The 17,492-nt window shown below is 40.4% G+C and overlaps 1 protein-coding gene across 2 annotated transcripts in view; it reads left to right on the forward strand.

Moving 5' to 3' along the window:
- Positions 1-17,492, forward strand: part of GRM3 (glutamate metabotropic receptor 3) — a 226,931-nt gene that overhangs the window by 207,655 nt on the left and 1,784 nt on the right. For both annotated transcript variants that reach the window (XM_014739199.3, XM_070265574.1), the window contains one exon: positions 8,398-8,572. In XM_014739199.3, the coding sequence (XP_014594685.1) occupies positions 8,398-8,572 (175 nt within the window). The remainder of the gene's footprint in view (positions 1-8,397; positions 8,573-17,492) is intronic.

A 17,492-nucleotide genomic window follows, 5' to 3' on the forward strand; every position in this document is an offset into this window, starting at 1 on the left:
CCAGTCCCTGAAATCTTGCACCTGGCTCCCTGCACATATGACTCTGCATGGACACTATAACCATTTGAACTGGGGACCCTTGTTCTAGAAATTCCAGAACAAGACTGAGATGTAAAATTTCCCAGAGGGAAACCCTGTGGCTCCAAGAGAATCAGCAGCATTTTAAAAGTACCTGATAATTGAAAGGCAGCTAGAAGGAATTTGGATATCATACAGTCAACAAGGTTTATGACTCAGCACTTTGCCACCCCTTGTGAGTTATAAATAAACATTCCAGTCTTCAAAAAGCTTATATCCCAGCTGGGAAAAAATACAAGCATAAAAGAATTCAAGATTAACACAGAACAGTTTATAATTAAATTGGTGATACAAACTCTTAAATGCCCATGGGTTTCAAAGAAGAGTTGGATCAGTAAGAGCTTGGTCTTTCCAGGAATACTGCTGAAGAGGTTGGATTTCACCCTGTACCTTGGCAGAAAAGTACAATTAAGGTAGTTACAGAATGTAGAGCATATAGGGGATATTCTTGAGACAAGACAGAATGGAACTAAGCAGAACACAGCAATATTGGTCTTACTCAAGTGGAAGCTGAGTTGGGTGTAGTGAGACACTAATAGGAATTGGTAACTTGGTCAGATTATACCAGGTGGAGGAATTCATTTAAATAATGTTTAAGGGCTTTGAGTTTTTGCAATTTTTTAATTTTTCTTGTTTTCTTTTGGTTGGTTGTTTGCTCAGCCAAAAAGTGTCATGATGAAAGGTAAGAAAGAAACAAACTCTTCCTGATCAACTCAGACCTGACTCGGCTAGACGCTTCGCATATATGCTTTGCTTACTTATCCTTATTAGCATCCTGGAAAGCAAGTTTTCTTATCCATCAGAAAGATGTGTAAACAGACTCAGAGGATAATTAACTTTCAAGGCGGCACAGTTAGGAAATAGGAGCGCGAGTTTTTTGATCCAAACCCATACCTTTCACACTATTTAATATGAAGGATGGATTTGTAGGAGTAAAGCCTAGAACAAGCAAGACTAATTGAAGCTATTACAGGCATCCAAAACAGAGCAAGCAAGAACTTGAGTAAGAATTCGAAAATTTAAAGTATCTGTGAGAAATATCCAGGCCATCTCCTTCTGTATCACAATGAAACTAAGCTGGACAGTGTAAAAATCAACACTGAGTCATCAGGGATCTGTTACATAGTTTAAATGGTGTAAATAAACACTAGGCCATGTTTGAGTGTAAAGGTTTCCATAAAGGAATTAATTCATAGTAATTACTGAGTGTTTTGTTCACTCACATCTTCCAAACATATGTGAGCACTTACTATGGGCCTTGGAGACCAGCTACAAACATAGTCAAGTATCTCCTCCTTCATAAGTTATAGTCTAGTGTGGAGTAAGGGAGGATAAATGGAGAGTAAATAATGAACAAATGAAAATGCAGATAACTCATGCGGTGTTAAGTGCGTGATGGAAGGAAAAGGGGGTTATGCTACTGCGGTGCTTCTCAAACTTTAATGTGCATACAAATCACCAGGGATCGTGCTAAAATAAAGATTCTGATTTAGTAAGAACGGATGGGACCCAAGATTCTGGATTTCTAGCAAGCTTCCAAGTGATGGAGATGCTGCTAGACAAAGGACCCTACTTTTCGAGTAGCAAGCTGCTGGATTGTTATTGGGGTTGCGGCAAGTGAAGCACTTTACCTACAGTAAGCAGAGACTTTGGAGGCGACTCTAGAATTTTGACAACGATCAAATACTTACAAAGAAATTCCGATTTTCCCATGTAGAACATTTTGAAGATTTAAAAAACTATATATCAAATCTCAAATTCTTTCAAAAAATGTTTGCCACCCCTACTAGTGCCTATTTCATAATACTTCACTGAAGGTTGGGAAGGAGCCAGCCATGGGAATTCTACATGCTAGACAGAAGAAACAGCAAGTACAAACTCCCCTAGGCAAAAGTGTCTTAGAAAAGAAAGAGATATATGGCTACAGTTAAATGAGTAGATGGAAGAGTGACTTTATATGAGAAGTAGGCAGGGCAGCTAGATCATGCAAGACTTTATAGCCCATAGCAAAAGTTCAGATTTTATTCTATATGAGAAAAGAAACCATCAAAAGATTTTAAGCAAAGGAGTTTAATGATCTCACATTTTAGGGGAAAAAAAAAAATCCAGGGCCGGCCCCAAAGTGTAGTTGTTAGGTTTGGTGCACTCCACTTCAGTAGCTCGGGTTCACGGGTTTGGACCTACACCACTTGTCAGGCATGCTGTGGTGGCAACCCACACATAAAGTGGAAGAAGATTGGCACAGATGTTAGCTCACGGCTAATCTTCCTCAAGCCAAAAAAAAAAAAGAAATCAAGCTGCTAAAGACACTATGACTATATGACAGAAAGGCAAAATCAGGAGTGAGGAGACTGGTTAGGCAGCTGTGGTAGGTACTCCAGTCAGAGCTAAGGGTAGGATGTTAACAATGGAGACAGAACTTGTCAAGAACTGTGAAGGGTTTTTACCCATCTTGCATCTAACAAGTTAGCCTGCCGCAGTTTCAGGAATGCTGGCAGAAGATGTGAGACTCCCGATTCAGAGACAAAGGGCCTTATTACTCACAGCCATCACTGTAGCCAGTGTCAGCATTTATATTCCCCAAGTCCCAGTTTCCACTAGTCAATGTAAAACGGGTTAGATGACACCTGCATAAGCAGCAATCAGGACATAATCAGGGTTACAGCTTTTTCTTTTTGCCTTAAGATTAAATATGTCACAGCAGAGCACTGTTACTAATGCTATCCTTATTTAAAATGTTGGTATTGTGTTCATCATGGGTTTTTAGCATTAATTTTTATTTTTTTTAAATGTTGCAATAAAATACTCTTTATCTTGATTACTGAGTTTTTGGTGCCCCCTTAAATCTGCATCTCAAGAAAGTGCCTCACTTGCTTCATTCTAGTCCCAGCCCTGCCTTCCCCGTAGCAGGTCTGGGTAGGATGGTGACTTGGTTGTCTGTAAACAACAGAGCCTAAAATTTGAGTTCTTCCCTCCCAGAAGTTTCCTAGCATACTGGGTCTGATGCATATGAACCTTAGCCACCCTTGGGGATGGGGAGACCTTCGTCCAATCCTTAAGCACTTTTCTTCTTAAGGCAGCTAACATCAGAGTGGAGAGTAAGGGAGGAATCAGGCAGCATGGAGGGAGAGAGAGGCCGCATGCCAGTAAGTAAGGCACGTTTGCAAGCACACAGCAATTACTCATGGTTCAACCAAACAAGGTCCATTGTTTCTGTGCAGCCAGAACCCTAAATTGGAGGGCAAGATTATCGTTACTGTCACTATTCGTTTCAATTTTGGGGACCCCTTGACTCAGAAGTCAGAGCCAGATAGCTTTCTGCCTGGGGCACACGGTTTGTGCACTTGGGCTAACTTGGTTTTGACCTGCACAGCAGCATTTTAAAAGGAGTCCATCTTAATCCAGGGCATTTGCTGTCTCATCATGATAACATCTCTTAGGGTCTTTCCTGGTTTTAACAATAAGAACTAGGGAAGCTTTCCAGTGCTCCAGCTGACTGTAAGAATTTATCTAGATTTCTTTGCATCAGTTTCTCATTCTTTAGTGCAGTACCTTTGTTAGCATTTTAAACCTAATCCAGGTCAGTAAGAGCCCAAATACTAGCCAGTGCTTCACATCTATAGTTTCTCAGAGCATTTTTCTGTTTCAGGGAAATCTCACAGAGAGGAGCAAAGTTCTTTTTTTGCAGCCAGCTTCCACTGTAACAAACTGAGACCTTGTCATCTTGGAATGGATCTAAATTTAGTATGAAAGTCTACAGCAGGGGATGAGCCCTAAGAGGGCCCAGCTGTTGCCATTCTTCCTTAATTAGTATTATGCACCCTGCCCCCTCATCTTCCCAGGGAACTGAACCAAAGTTCAAATGATTCACCTGGTCTCTGCCTTCTCTGAAGGTCCCTCTTTTCATGCTCAGTGTAGGTGTAATGTCTCTGCAACTTTTACATGAAAGGGAGTGGAATTTTCTGCCCACCCAGGACCTGAATTAGATTGGGGAGGAAATCCACCCCACCCACAGAGGAGAGTTAGCAACAATTACAGCACCAGTCCAGCAGCTCTATCTGAACCTACTTCCTGTCACTCAGCTTACAACTCCCTCCCCAAATCCTCCTCATTAATAGGCAATAAAGTGGAGCACTATTTATTGCCTGGTTGGCCATACAATTTTGTCAACATGGTTGGTACTGATTCTCATAGACTTCTCTCAAATCCTGTTAATGAGCACATAAAGCCCTCATACTTCCTCTTTGAGAAAGCCATTCCACTCTTGTTGCCAAAACTGTCAAAGACGGTAGAGTCTGAGATTTTACTCTGCTTACAAGATAACATGTTAGCCTGCCACAGTTTCATTGATGCTGTCAAAAAGGACTTTATGGGGGCTGGCCCCATGATGTAGTGGTTGAGTTTGGCATGCTCTGCTTTGGCATCCTGGGTTCATGGGTTTGGATCCCGGGCAAGGACCTGCACCGTTCATCAGCCATGCTGTGGCGGCAACTCACAGACAAAGTAGAGGAAGATTGGCACAGGTGTTAGCTCAGGGCAAATCTTCCTCAACAATAGCAACAAAAAAGGACTTTATGACTCAAAACAATAGCAGAAGCCAGGTTGTCAACATTGGCTCTGGTTCCCCGAGTTCCACTTCCCATAGGCTATGCCAAGTGGGTCCGGTGACCTCTGCACAGTCAGTGGCTGCATTACAGCAGAGGAACTGTGAGATTAGGGAACCTAAATCTGTTATAATGGATGATATGCTGGATCTTTGCTCCACCTGTATGCACTATATCTTCTAAGCTGCATTGCTATACAAGTATCCTGGAAAAGAAAGTCCAAAACAAAGGCAATCTGATCATCTGCTTGAAAGACATGTAGAAGCATGAGACCATAGAGATTTATCTTCCAAAAGAACCAACAGAACTTGCTATTGGATTGGTTGTGTGGATATAGGGGAAGTGGCAAAATCAAGGATGTCTCCCAGGTTTTTGGCTTGCACATTTAGGTGGCATTAAGCCATGGAACTTGATGAGATGGTGAAGGGAAGAGAATCCAAAATTGAGGTCTGGGACACTCCAGTACTTAAAGTTCAGGTAGAAGAGAAAAAATCAACAGAGATAACTAAGACAAGGATCTGTCAGTGAGGAAAGGATATGTCCAGGAAGCCAAAAAAGAAGGAAGTAATTCACCATGTCAAATGTCACTCGGAGTTTGACGAAGAAGAAAACAGAGCAGTATGGACTGGCAGTATACAAAGAGTTAGAACAAAGAGTTAGAGATAAATACAGACTTTTAAGACTGAGACTTATTGAAGGAACTGGCCAACTGAAATTATGAGGCTGATACTTGAGCTTTGTCAAAAAATTAAATGGTGCTAAATTTAAAACAGATATATTGAATAATATGCTGCATAAACTATGACTGAAATGCAACTTTAGTTCTGCCTCCCATTGTCCCTTTAGCATTTAGTGAGAGTGATCATCCCACACCCCTGGATGAAAATTCCAGAGGATACATTCAAACACTGAGCATTCCCCATATGTGAGGCACCATTCTGGTGCTGGTGCTGGGATAGAGCAACGAATGAAAACACTCAAGACTTTGGTGTGCTGAATTTGTGAATGAATTCACATGAATTTGTGTGCTGTTAGGTAACATACAGTCCTACAATCATTTTCAATGGAAAATAGTCTCTATTAGGAAATTAAAATGCCTAGGCCTACATAATTACCAAAACTATATCTTAACATTAAATCTCATTTTCACCTGAGGTCTGGCCTGTCTTGGGCTGAGAGCCTGCATTGGTTGACTTCTTTCTCCTTGCCCTCACTCCCCAATCTACCCATTGCTATTTCCCTCTCAGCTCTGATTAAAGAGTAATAAGGAAGAAGTAGGACAGTTCTTATGTGACTGGAGGACTTTATGATTTCTAAGTCCACAGTGGTTAAAGATACATCCTTGGGAAACCTGGAAGATGATTAAAGGGTATTTTCATGCAATCTTCAGAAATTTCCCAGTGGCTCTTTTCTCCTGCAGATCCTTGAGCGAGTCTGCTGGCAGTTCTCTTTTCTAAGTTGTTTCTTATGGCTCTGCACTCAGTCCAAGGACATCCAGCCATATATCTCCCCAGCCTCTTTCTGTGGAAGACTCTAGGCTCCTCCATCTGGGCCCAAGACTACCCATGATGGCTCTTGATAGTGTGGCCCATTTTGTCCACGCATACCATTCACATATCCTCTGCTTTGATAAAATTTTAAAGAACTATCTCAATACAGTGACAAGTCTCTGTGCTCTCCTATGAAAGCTCTGCTTTTCTTACCTTCTAGATTCCCAAGATAGGAATCAGGCTCCAAGCCAGGGCATCCTCCTCCTGCAGAAAATCCTCAAACCTTCCAGACATGCCACACTGAAGCACTCTTCTGTAGGCTTTAAGTGAGGAGACAGGCACAACCCTCCCTAAGGGTTACTCTCCCTAAGGAGAGTATAATCATAGCACAGCTTTTTCCAAGATATCCTCCTTGTAAAAGCCTCTCCTCTCCTTATAATGTCTTAAAGTGTGTGAGGAGTTTCAAAGTAATAGAAATGTTTTTAGAAAAAGTTTCCTTGAAAGTTCACACATTTGAACTTGTCTTGCCCTCACTATACTATCTGACGTCTCTCATACTGGATCCACAGTCAGCACTGAGGCATGAAGAGTACAGTTCTAATATCACATTATACATCTATGTACAAAAAACAAATCATAGTAGTAATTGGACTTGCTATAAATAACAGTTATTATTTAGCAAGACTTTTACATCATGGAATTAGACAGTACACTCTTTTCTGAGAAGTTGACAAAAGGAAGAGGAGCTTGCGATTTGGGGCCAAGTTGGAGGGCACTGGAGTGTTAAGGGAGACAAGAGCTTTAAAATAGTGAGGATGGATTGTGCTTTCAGCATTTAAAGTAAAACTAGAGTCTGTGGAATTATGCTACAAGTGTAACCTATTTTTTTTTTATCAAAAACAGATGGAAACCTTCTAAAGTTACATGGCTTCTCCTGTTAATTGTTCAGTCTTCAGCTTTCCTTGATTAAAGAAGGTCAGACACTTTAGGGCATGAGAAATTATGCTATCTGGTAATAGCACTGCCTGAGGAAAAAGGAAAAAGAAATCTAAAATTACTCTAGGATTTACCATAGCTACTCTGAGTAGAAACTGATAGGAGAAATAATTACTTTCCATTTTTCAGTACTGAAAGTGATAAAATATGTAGAATCTAATTTGGGATTTTCCAGAAAACCTAAGGGAGCTGAAGCCAGGACAAATTATCGATCAGAGAAGATGGAGAGAGAGCAAGAGAATGAAAAGAAGAGATAATAAAACTTAGTTCTGAGGTGTACTCTCAGGGGAATCAAAGAGAGAGAAAGTGAAAATTCTCTGTCAAGGATGAGTGTATAGGGGCCAACCTGGTGGCACAGTGGTTAAGTTCACATGTTCCACTTCAGCAGCCTGGGGTTCACCACTTTGGATCCCGAGTGCGGCCATGGCACTCCTTGGCACGCCATGCTGTGGTAGGCATCCCACATATAAAGTAGAGGAAGATGGGTATGGATGTCAGCTCAGGGCCAGTCTTGCTCAGCGAAAAAAGAGGAGGATTGGCAGCAGTTAGCTCAGGGCTAATCTTCCTCAAAAAAAAAAAGAAGAAGAAGAAAAAGGATGAGTGTATAGAAGCCTTGAGAACAAAAAGATTGAACAGTAAGTACTTAACATATCAAAATTCCAGAGAGATGCCAATGAAATAATTAAAAGAGTAGGCACCCCCAAAGAAAATTGATAATGTTCCCCAATATTGAGTAGGGAAACCAACAGCTGATAACAGAGCTCCCAGCAAGGAAGAAGGTTGGAAAAATGTAAAAGGGCCAAATTTGTTTATAATATAGTGAATCTTAAATAAGCCAAGTTGACTGACTGAAACCTAATACCAGCAATCTGGTCACTTCATCATTGAATATTGATATTTCACTATTTAAGATTTTGACTTAAGTGGTTCTGCAGAAATATATTTATACATATACAAAGGAAAAAAAAAAAGAAAATCCATGTGAAATCTTGACAAGCATTCAGGAGCACCCAACACAAATAGTGTTTGCTTACAAATCCTAAGCAATGTTTCCATGAACATCCCAAACTTGGAAGACCTGATTAATTACTGTATTGGCTTGACTACATAAGATCAGAACTGTGGATGATTCTGGGTTTTTGAATTTAGTCTTTTTTCATTGCTTTCTTTAATTGGCCACCTGACTGAATTTACAACCAGACACTTAACTAGGCAACCTTTTCTTGTAGGTGCAGACAACAACCATGTGCATCTCTGTTAGCCTGAGTGGCTTCGTGGTCCTGGGCTGTTTGTTTGCACCCAAGGTGCACATCATCCTGTTCCAACCCCAGAAGAACGTGGTCACACACAGACTGCACCTCAACAGGTTCAGTGTCAGTGGAACTGGGACCACATATTCTCAGTGTAAGTATGGAACTTGGCACTGACCCCTTCAGGCTGGGAGGAGAAGCAATGAACAGACAACACGTGTCCGTCCCCATGGATAATTTTAATTCAATTTTAATAAGTACTGGTTCAGCCACTGGGTGCCAGGTCCTATGCTAGGTATTAGGGATACAGTGGTGAGCAGAAGAGTCCAAGCTCCATCTTGGCAGCACATACAGTCTAGCAGGGGAGACAGACATGAAATCAGTAACTGCGATTAGGATTTCTGACCCTGTCGTGGACTCAGAGAACTTAGTTTGTAATGTTTTGAGAATTTCTATAGCAAGGAAACCTGTTTAATTTTGTTATTTACAGAGTTCCTTAAAAGTATTTTACCACAGCTAAACCAACTAATATCCTATAGAACACACCTTGGAAATGCTGGAATAGGTCCTACTTCAATGACGCAATGTTTTTTCAGCTGAGAAGGCAGTGTGAACTGAAGGATACCAGGATAACTCCTCCATCCAAAATTCTCTCTCCTCCTGGCCTGCAAACATCTGAAATGCTAGCCTTAGAGAATCATTCACTTAATTCTTTAGAGTCCACTAAAGCACAAATGTACCTAAGGGGACAATCTTTTAAACCATTTTCAGCTAATCTGTGGTATGGAGTAGGAGAAATTCACTGACAGAAGGATGAGGAGGAAAGCAGGAGTGGAGCCACAAGAGGGGGAAGGAGGACTGGAGTGACAGAGACAAATGACTGCTTCACAATTTTGCCTCGAGTCGATTAGAAAGGAAACTTCAAAATAGCTCAGCATCACAGAGTGAGCAATCGCATTAGTGCCCCAGTTTCTCCAGCAGAGCATACAATTTAACAGGGCAGCCGTTCCCCCAGCAAACAAAGGGAAGCCTGACGGCTGATAGCACACGTTCAATGAAGTACTGTGTGTATCACTCCTCGGTCATGAGCTGCTATAGGGGTGGGGACGTTACTGTCTTTTCAGCTACATTTCCAGGTGTCACAATGGTTGAGTTTCAGGACATGGTAAAACTTGTGAAATAATTTTCCTTGGATCCTAGAGAAATCTGCTTATTTCTTGAGTAAACAAATCTCTGTTCTAGCTGCCCAACTGTAACAGCTAGCTAGTCCAGACAAGAAAGAACTGGCAATGACTAACAAAACAACAATGATAATAACGACAGCTAACAGGAACAGCATTTATTGAGTGTTTTCTATGTGCTAGGCATTGTGCTAAATATTTCATACGTGTGTGTGTGTGTGTGCGCACTACATCTTATTTGATGCTCACAATGCCTTGAGATTAAGAAACCTACCCAGGATCACACATACTGAAAGTGGCAGAATCAGAATTTAGACTCAGTTTCTCTGATTTCACAGCCAGTGCACCAAACTACTGTATGGTGCTAGTCACCCAGAATGCAAGCTGGGAAAGTTCCCATGAAGCTAGGTACTAGGTAGGCTTTACAGGGAGAACAAAAGGAAGCTTACCCTGGGCTGTGCAGCAAGATTTACCTCTGGACAGAAATAGTCTTGTTGATAGCTCAGAGCTCTTGGTTGTTATTGGAACAATTTAGCAAAGTTCATAAGTCTTCCACAGACATTGTTCAAGATCTCATACATTCAAACCTCAGTAATTTAGAAATGGCGGCATTTTCTAATACATATACTAGGAATTAATAAATTCCTGGAGGATAACAAGGGCATTTTACCCAATCAAGTCTCTCTTAAGAATTTCAGAAATATCCATTTACACAAAAACAATGTACTTTGACCACAATGGACCTGCTTAAGCTTTCGCTCAGTATGCTAATCTACTAGTGGCCCGATTAATACTCCAAGGTAGGCATCTACCCAGCCCAACATTTTAGGACTATTTTGTTACTCAATCAAATTTTAAATAAATGTTTTTCTTTAAAAAGTTCTAAATTTAGACCTCACTTTTTTCAGCAGTTTTCCTCTAGTTAATCCAAATTAATGAAGTGGTGTTAAATTAGTAAAGTATTTATGTGATATTTCTTGGAATTTCAAAGTGCATAAGTAACAAATACATTGATCTTTTAATTATAATTCTATGTTTTTTATTCAAAATAGTTTTATATTTTTGGGTTCATGTTATCACATGAGTATTAGATATTACAAGTTCCCTTTTACAGGTGAGAAAATAAAGGATAGGAGTTAGTTCACAAAGATATACAATGATAATGATTCAAGAGTTGACACTGAGTTTCCTGACTTGTGATTAATATCCCTCCCATTTTAACAAATTGGAAATATTGTCATGAATTCATTCATCCACAAAATGCTTGAGTACCTTCTATACAATAGAAATTTCCAAGCACCTGTGTACAGTGGTGAATAGGACAGAACCCCTAGTTCTAGGGCAGTGTTTTTCATACTGTGGAGTGTAACCTATTAATGGGTCATGAAATTTATTTTGGATGTTTGGCCAGCAATTTAAAAAAGAAAATAGAATAAAATATTTTAGAGTGCATTCTATGTAATAAAGGTAAGTAGTATTTCATGAAGTTTGCTCCAGAGTTTACACATATATACCAGGTCCAGGTAAAATGTTTATTACTGTGAATTGCAATCAAAGAAGTTTGAAAACCACTGGTCCATGGGATCTAGTCCTCTGTATGAGCATGTTACTGACCCACTATGGTGAAAATTTAAGCAACCGGTTTTATATCTCACTGCCTGTTTCCTCCATTATATATTCAGCTTAGTTTATATCCATTTCCCTCCTAAATACTGGGAAGTATGTTGTTTTGCAAATCAAGAAAAATCCTTAAACTGCTTTGAGTTCATTAGGTAAGGCATATAGTTCACTTAGGTAGCACATAATTTATGTTCTTCTGTTAAGTATTATGAAGGAATTTTTTGTATTGGGTTATTGTTACTTATATTGCTGCTGGTTTTCTGACTTGCTCCATCCAGAGGTAAAACCAAAAACCTCATGTATGGATCAGCGTAAGCTAGTATAGCAAGAGGGTTACCCACACACGTACTCACACACACATTTAGTTATCTATTCCCGCATAACAAACTTCTCCAAAATTTAATGGCTTCAAAACAACAACCCTTTTTTTTTTTTATCTTTCATGACTGTGTGTGTCAGGAATTCAGGCAGGCCTTGGCTGAGCAGTTAATCTGCTCTATGAAGCCTTGTCTGGTGCCCTTCTGTGGTAACAGCTGATACTGAGCTGATCTGGAGGGTCCACAATGGTTTCACTCTTACACTTAGCACCTTGATGAGAGGTCTCACCATATGGGATCCTAGAGAGCATGACACAGCCTGCCCAGATTCAAGGGGAGGGACATAACCCCACCTCTCAAAGAATTTGTGGCCATTTTTATTATGCCACACTCTCCAAATCCTAAATTAATCCGTACTAGACTCTTATTAGGGATTACAGCAACTTGATACACTTAATCCTATGCAATGCCAAGAAGTCACCTAGACTGGAAGCTGCAGTCAAATTAATTTCCAGTTAATTCTCTGGCAAGAGAGTAGCAGAAATACTACATCGCTTTGGAGCCTAGGTGAACTGAACTCCCTGACAGCAGCTAAAGTGGTTGATAGCAGAAAGAATATCAGTGTTGGATTTTAAAAGCCAAGCAGTTGTTCCAAAAAGATGGAAAAGCATGACCAAACTCAGAAGCAGGCATAGACAAAAGAACATGGTGAAGGACATCTTGGAAAACTTACCATTTGAGAAACGTTTACATACTGCTAGGTGCAAAAGAGAATAACGTTAGTTGTACCTGATGAACTATACACAGTGGGAGTCAGAATAATAAAAATAAAAGAAACATTACCTTTTCTCCATTAAGTATATCCATAGGCCAATGGCTCCCAGTGTACAAAAGAATAACCTCTTTGAAATGGAGATTAGCAAGCCCCACACACAGATACTGTGATTCATGTGGTCTAGGGCAAAAGAAATCTAGTTTGTAACAGATCCGCCAGCTTGTTCAATGGAAATGATCCAAGGGAAACATTTTGAGAACCTTGGCCTAAACCATCCTTGTCTACTTCATCCAAATAGTTATCAGTGCAAAGCAGGGAGGTCCTCTTAGATGACCCTCAAAGAGGAAGCAAGCACTGGGTTCAGAGAGGGAGAGGTGTTCTGAACGCCCATCCTTTGCCTCATGATGCCAACAGCCACATCCCCATGCAATTATTTCCCCAGCTCCCTCTGGAATCCTCCGGAGAAGGCATTTATGGCAAAAAAGCCCCTGGCCACTCAAAACATTTACTGAAACTGGGAGTGTTCCTTCCAATAGCAGTATAATTCAGAGACCCCCAAATCCTAAATTCATACTTGTAATGCGGCTCCCACACCCACACACATAAGCAAACATTCTTTGTATTTGGATGAGAAAGAAAAGAGGTCATTCTTTATTTTGTTCAGCTTTAGAAGCAAAGGGGCTTCCCAGCACTGGCTCCCAAATACAGGCAATCAGCAACATATGCTAGGAATGCAAGTAGAACTGCATGATTTTGAAGGAGACAAGTTGGATACACACATGAGGTTACGTAGCATAAAACCCCATAGGACCCATGCAGGTCAGAATGTTGTTGACAGTAATATGTGTTTGCATCAGCATAGACTGGAGAGAGAGGGGTGAGAAATGGAGTGTGTCCAATAGTCTTCAGAGCTATTAGGCACCCAGACTTGGTCCTATGGGGATGTGTGTTTCTCTTGCTCATGGCAATTATTCAGATGTATGTATGTCATTATCATTAAGATCAGCCAAGAGGCTTCTGCTAACTAATGATGCCCAGCTTTGGGTCTCTGAGGAGCTATAGGCATATGGAGATTGATTTCCTCTGCCAAAACTTTATTTAGAAAGTCACTTGTCTAGGTGGTGATGTGTGAACTGCTCAATTAATAGAATTATTCTCTATCACAAAGCATTTTCACATTATAAAAAGAAAGCAGTCGTACAAAACGATTAGGTGAACAGCCTTCTAGAGTCACAGTAGAATTTTCCACAGAGCTACAGCAACATGAAGCAAGCACATGAGTATCAGACTTTGTACTTATCTATGGCCAAGCCTTTGCTCTGAAGATACCCCAGGTAGGAGGGGGCAAGCCATGTTCAAGTCTGAATATGACTTTATGAAAAAAAAAAAATAGCACATAGTGCCTAAGTTTCTTCTCTACAGCGCAAACCTAGAAAAACAGCATAACATGCCTGCACTTTACAGTTTAGGGAATCCCATAATGACACTATGTACTAGCCTGGCCAGGCAAATTAGCAAGTTATTTGGTAACAGACTGAACTGATGGTCCTCTTCATCACAGGCATAAGTATATTATAAACATAAATCCTCACTGGCCAATGCAGGAGGAGCCCAGAGTACTCAGCAAGTTAAGCCATCTGTTTCCCATCAGAATGCACCCAGAGCATCCAGATCAGATAGATGTCAATCCATTTTCCCTTTGGAAAGGAAAGTCCACAGCAGTCCTGAGAATTTCATCCCATTCCTTTTCACTCCCTTACACTGTGAAATCACCAAACCAGTGGCTAGTAGTGGCATCATCTGCCCAGACAACACATATTAATCAGCAGACAAATTTCTTCTAGAATGGAACCAAGGGGCCCTCACATAAGTAAAATTAAAGTGATGAGTAAGAAAACAGGGTCAGCGACAAAGCAGGAGGACATGGCAACAAACAGCTGGTAGAAATTGGATTCCATGACCATAGCATTAAAATATCTAAACAAGAAGACATGCTGGGAAAAATTATTTGGGGTCACCAGGAGCAAGGAAATGGAACAGATGGGAACAAACTGGAATGTCTGTTCTGTTTAAATGTTTATTTTTTCCAAGTCTGATACATTACACGGTTATAGTAACACACTGATTCTCAGGAACCAAGTCTCAGCCACTAAACTGACAAACAGACTTGGCATCCATAAGAATCTATTAAAATATGTTTAGCATTGACTAAGGGCCCAGTTACCTGAAAAGATAAGGTCATTTTCTCCAAAGCCTGGCCAGCCTGTGCATTACTGGTAGAAGAGAAATGGATTTCACAGTGCGAGACAAAACTGCCACTTGGCTGCATTGATCTCCAATGCTTCACCAAGTTTGCAAAACAAAATATGCCTTTTGATTGGTGTGAATTGCCCTTTTGTGATCAGTGGTGGAACTTATTAGGTCTTTTTCAATTATCTTCGGTTTTCGCTTTGAACAGCAAAAAGCACCACCTTAGCCTAGAGTAACTAACAGCTCCTACTCAACCTCCACTCCCAGGAAAGCCAAAAATAAATCTGCACACGTCTTATTCCTCACACAAAGGATGATTATAGAAATCTGATTAACCGCACTGAAGAAAATGGGCTAAACTTACACCATTAAAAATCTCGTGAGAATTTCATTAGAATAATAGCAAAAGCTCATCACAGACACACACATGAAAATGAGAGTGCTTTGCTCTCCCACAGATTTCACTACCTTGGGGAATAACAGATGGGCTAAGATGGGGGCATATGTAAAATATTTATGAAAGGCAAAGTAATTGAGATGGTAACCTCATAAAACAGTAATTTCCTCTACTATATTCAGCAGCATGTACGAAAATGAGAATATGCTTTACATAATAAAATAAAATTCACTGGTCAAAGCTACAGATGAAACAGGAAAAGAGAAGCAGAAAAACAGAAGTTACAGTTCCCTTCCATAAGCTAAAAACTGGTTAGGTTAGTGGTTAGGCAAAAATAGCCGCAGAAAGAGACGTGTGGATGTCTTTGCTGTTGTTATTCCTTGTAAGAAGACCTTGAACTTGTATCGTCTTCCTCTCAAACTGTTTGACATTCTAACAGGGCATGCCCTTTCATGTCCTGATGAAGCGGGTAGATGACTCAAAGTTATTCTGTGAACGTCCAGCATGATATCCATGGAGTGCACAGCCGAAGATTATTGCAAACTGTAACCTGAGGCTTTTCCATGCAGCCACCTTTGCAGCCCCTGTTCTGCTTACCTACTTAGTCAAAATACACTCCATTTTTAATAAATGAGAATGCAATAAGCAAGTAGAACGTAAGATCACACTTAAGAACAGTCTTCCTCAAGTTCCACAATAGGAGGAGGAACATCCGAGTAAGTTTTTGATACAATCTTTAACAAATGCATGTAAAGTGGCTATTAGACCAGTCCAAGGTAGACAGAGAGGAGCAGCAGCATTCCAGCCCCTGGATCTCCTAGACTTACCCCCATGACACATCATTCCTCTTCAATCTCTGAAAATGAAAAACTTGCACAGAAATAATAAAACTTGATCCTGGAAAAGATGAAGAGATTAGTCAAAATGTCAAAGGCAGCATGCCTGCTATGGGATGCTCATGACCTGAGCTGGTTCTCTTTGCAGGGGGAGGTCCATGGTCAGTGCCACAATGTGGCTTGAGAAGCAGAAAGACCTACCTGTCCCAAAACAAGGTGCCCACAGGCCTCACATTTGCTTCAGGCTTCACATTTCTTCAGGGTAAAAGATTATTTCCTTCTTGGAACCTCCATTGGCTCCCACATTCTTAAAATGCAACCATTTATATAATCATTCAGAAAATATTCACAGAGAGTGTATTCCATGACCAGGAACAAGGATAAAATAATAAAAAAGACAAGCAGAGCCCCTGCACATTTTCTAGTCAAGGGTATAAGACATAAGACACTAACCAAAAAAAAATGTTTTAAAATTGGGTAATGTGACAGAGAGTAACTGGTTGGCTACTTTAAATTAGGTGGCCTGAGGACAGCCTTTTTCAGGAGGTGACATTTCCGATGTGGATAACAAGAAGGAGCCAGAATGTGATTAAGAGAAGGAAGAACATTCCTGGCAGAGGCAACAGCTGCTGCAGAGAGTTGAAGTTGAGATATGCTGTGTTTGAAAACAAAAGCTAAAAAGGGAGGGGGCCAGGGATGGAATTAGGTAAATGCAGAAAGATAGGCATGGTCTGAATCACCCTTGGATTTATAAACCAGAGTAAGGAGAGCACAAAGGGAAGCCGTTGGAGGTTTGTAGGCAGGTGACTTACATTTAAAAATACTCTCACTGCTATACAGAGAACAACAGGGAAGCTGCTGTATTGTAGGAAAGCAAGAGTAGAAACAGAGATACCGACGATGCAGCTACTGTAGTAGCCAAGAGTCATGTAATATGGCTTGGCCCAGGGTATGGATGCAGAGATAGAAGCAGATGGATGTGGGGATAGAGTTGATTGGACCTGGTGTTGGTCTGACATGGGAGGAGAGACAGAAAAGGAAGAAAGCACAAATGCTAGACTTTTGGTTTGGGTAACTAACTAGCCAGATGATGAGACCATTCCCCTAGGAAAGGAAGACTAAACAAAGACAGGTTAGGAATCAAGAGTTACTCTTTTGGCCACTTGCTTTTGAAATGTCTATTAAACATCCACACGGAGATATCCAGTAGGCAGCTGGATACAAGGAGTCTGCAGAAAGATCACATACTAAATGTCCTGGAGTGCTCTACTAGGTTTCCGGTGAACTGTGGTTTCATTTCACTTTGTTCTTTCTCTTGCTTAACTCAGCTTTGATAAAGCTAGAATTAGATAAAGTATATAAAGACACTTTACGAAGAATAATGTAAAGCCCTCACATTTGGAATTATTATGACTACCATTTTCCATCAAATATATATCTGGCACACATGATGTTAAAATGTCTTCATTATAGAAGTATCAGGAAATGTAGATTATGCCATCCCTGCCCCAAAAGATACTGTAATTTTTAGTGGGTTCATATTGTAAAGAAAATTGAACCCATCCTAAAAATGATAAAAGGAAAAATATCTCCAAATGAGTTAGCATTTCAGATGAGTCCGCTGTAACCTTAGGCAGCCACACAGACTTGACTTTATATATTTTCTCACATACTTAGCCAAGTAATCAATGCAAAATG

The sequence above is a fragment of the Equus caballus genome, chromosome 4, assembly GCF_041296265.1.
Source record: "Equus caballus isolate H_3958 breed thoroughbred chromosome 4, TB-T2T, whole genome shotgun sequence".
Lineage (NCBI taxonomy): Eukaryota > Metazoa > Chordata > Mammalia > Perissodactyla > Equidae > Equus > Equus caballus.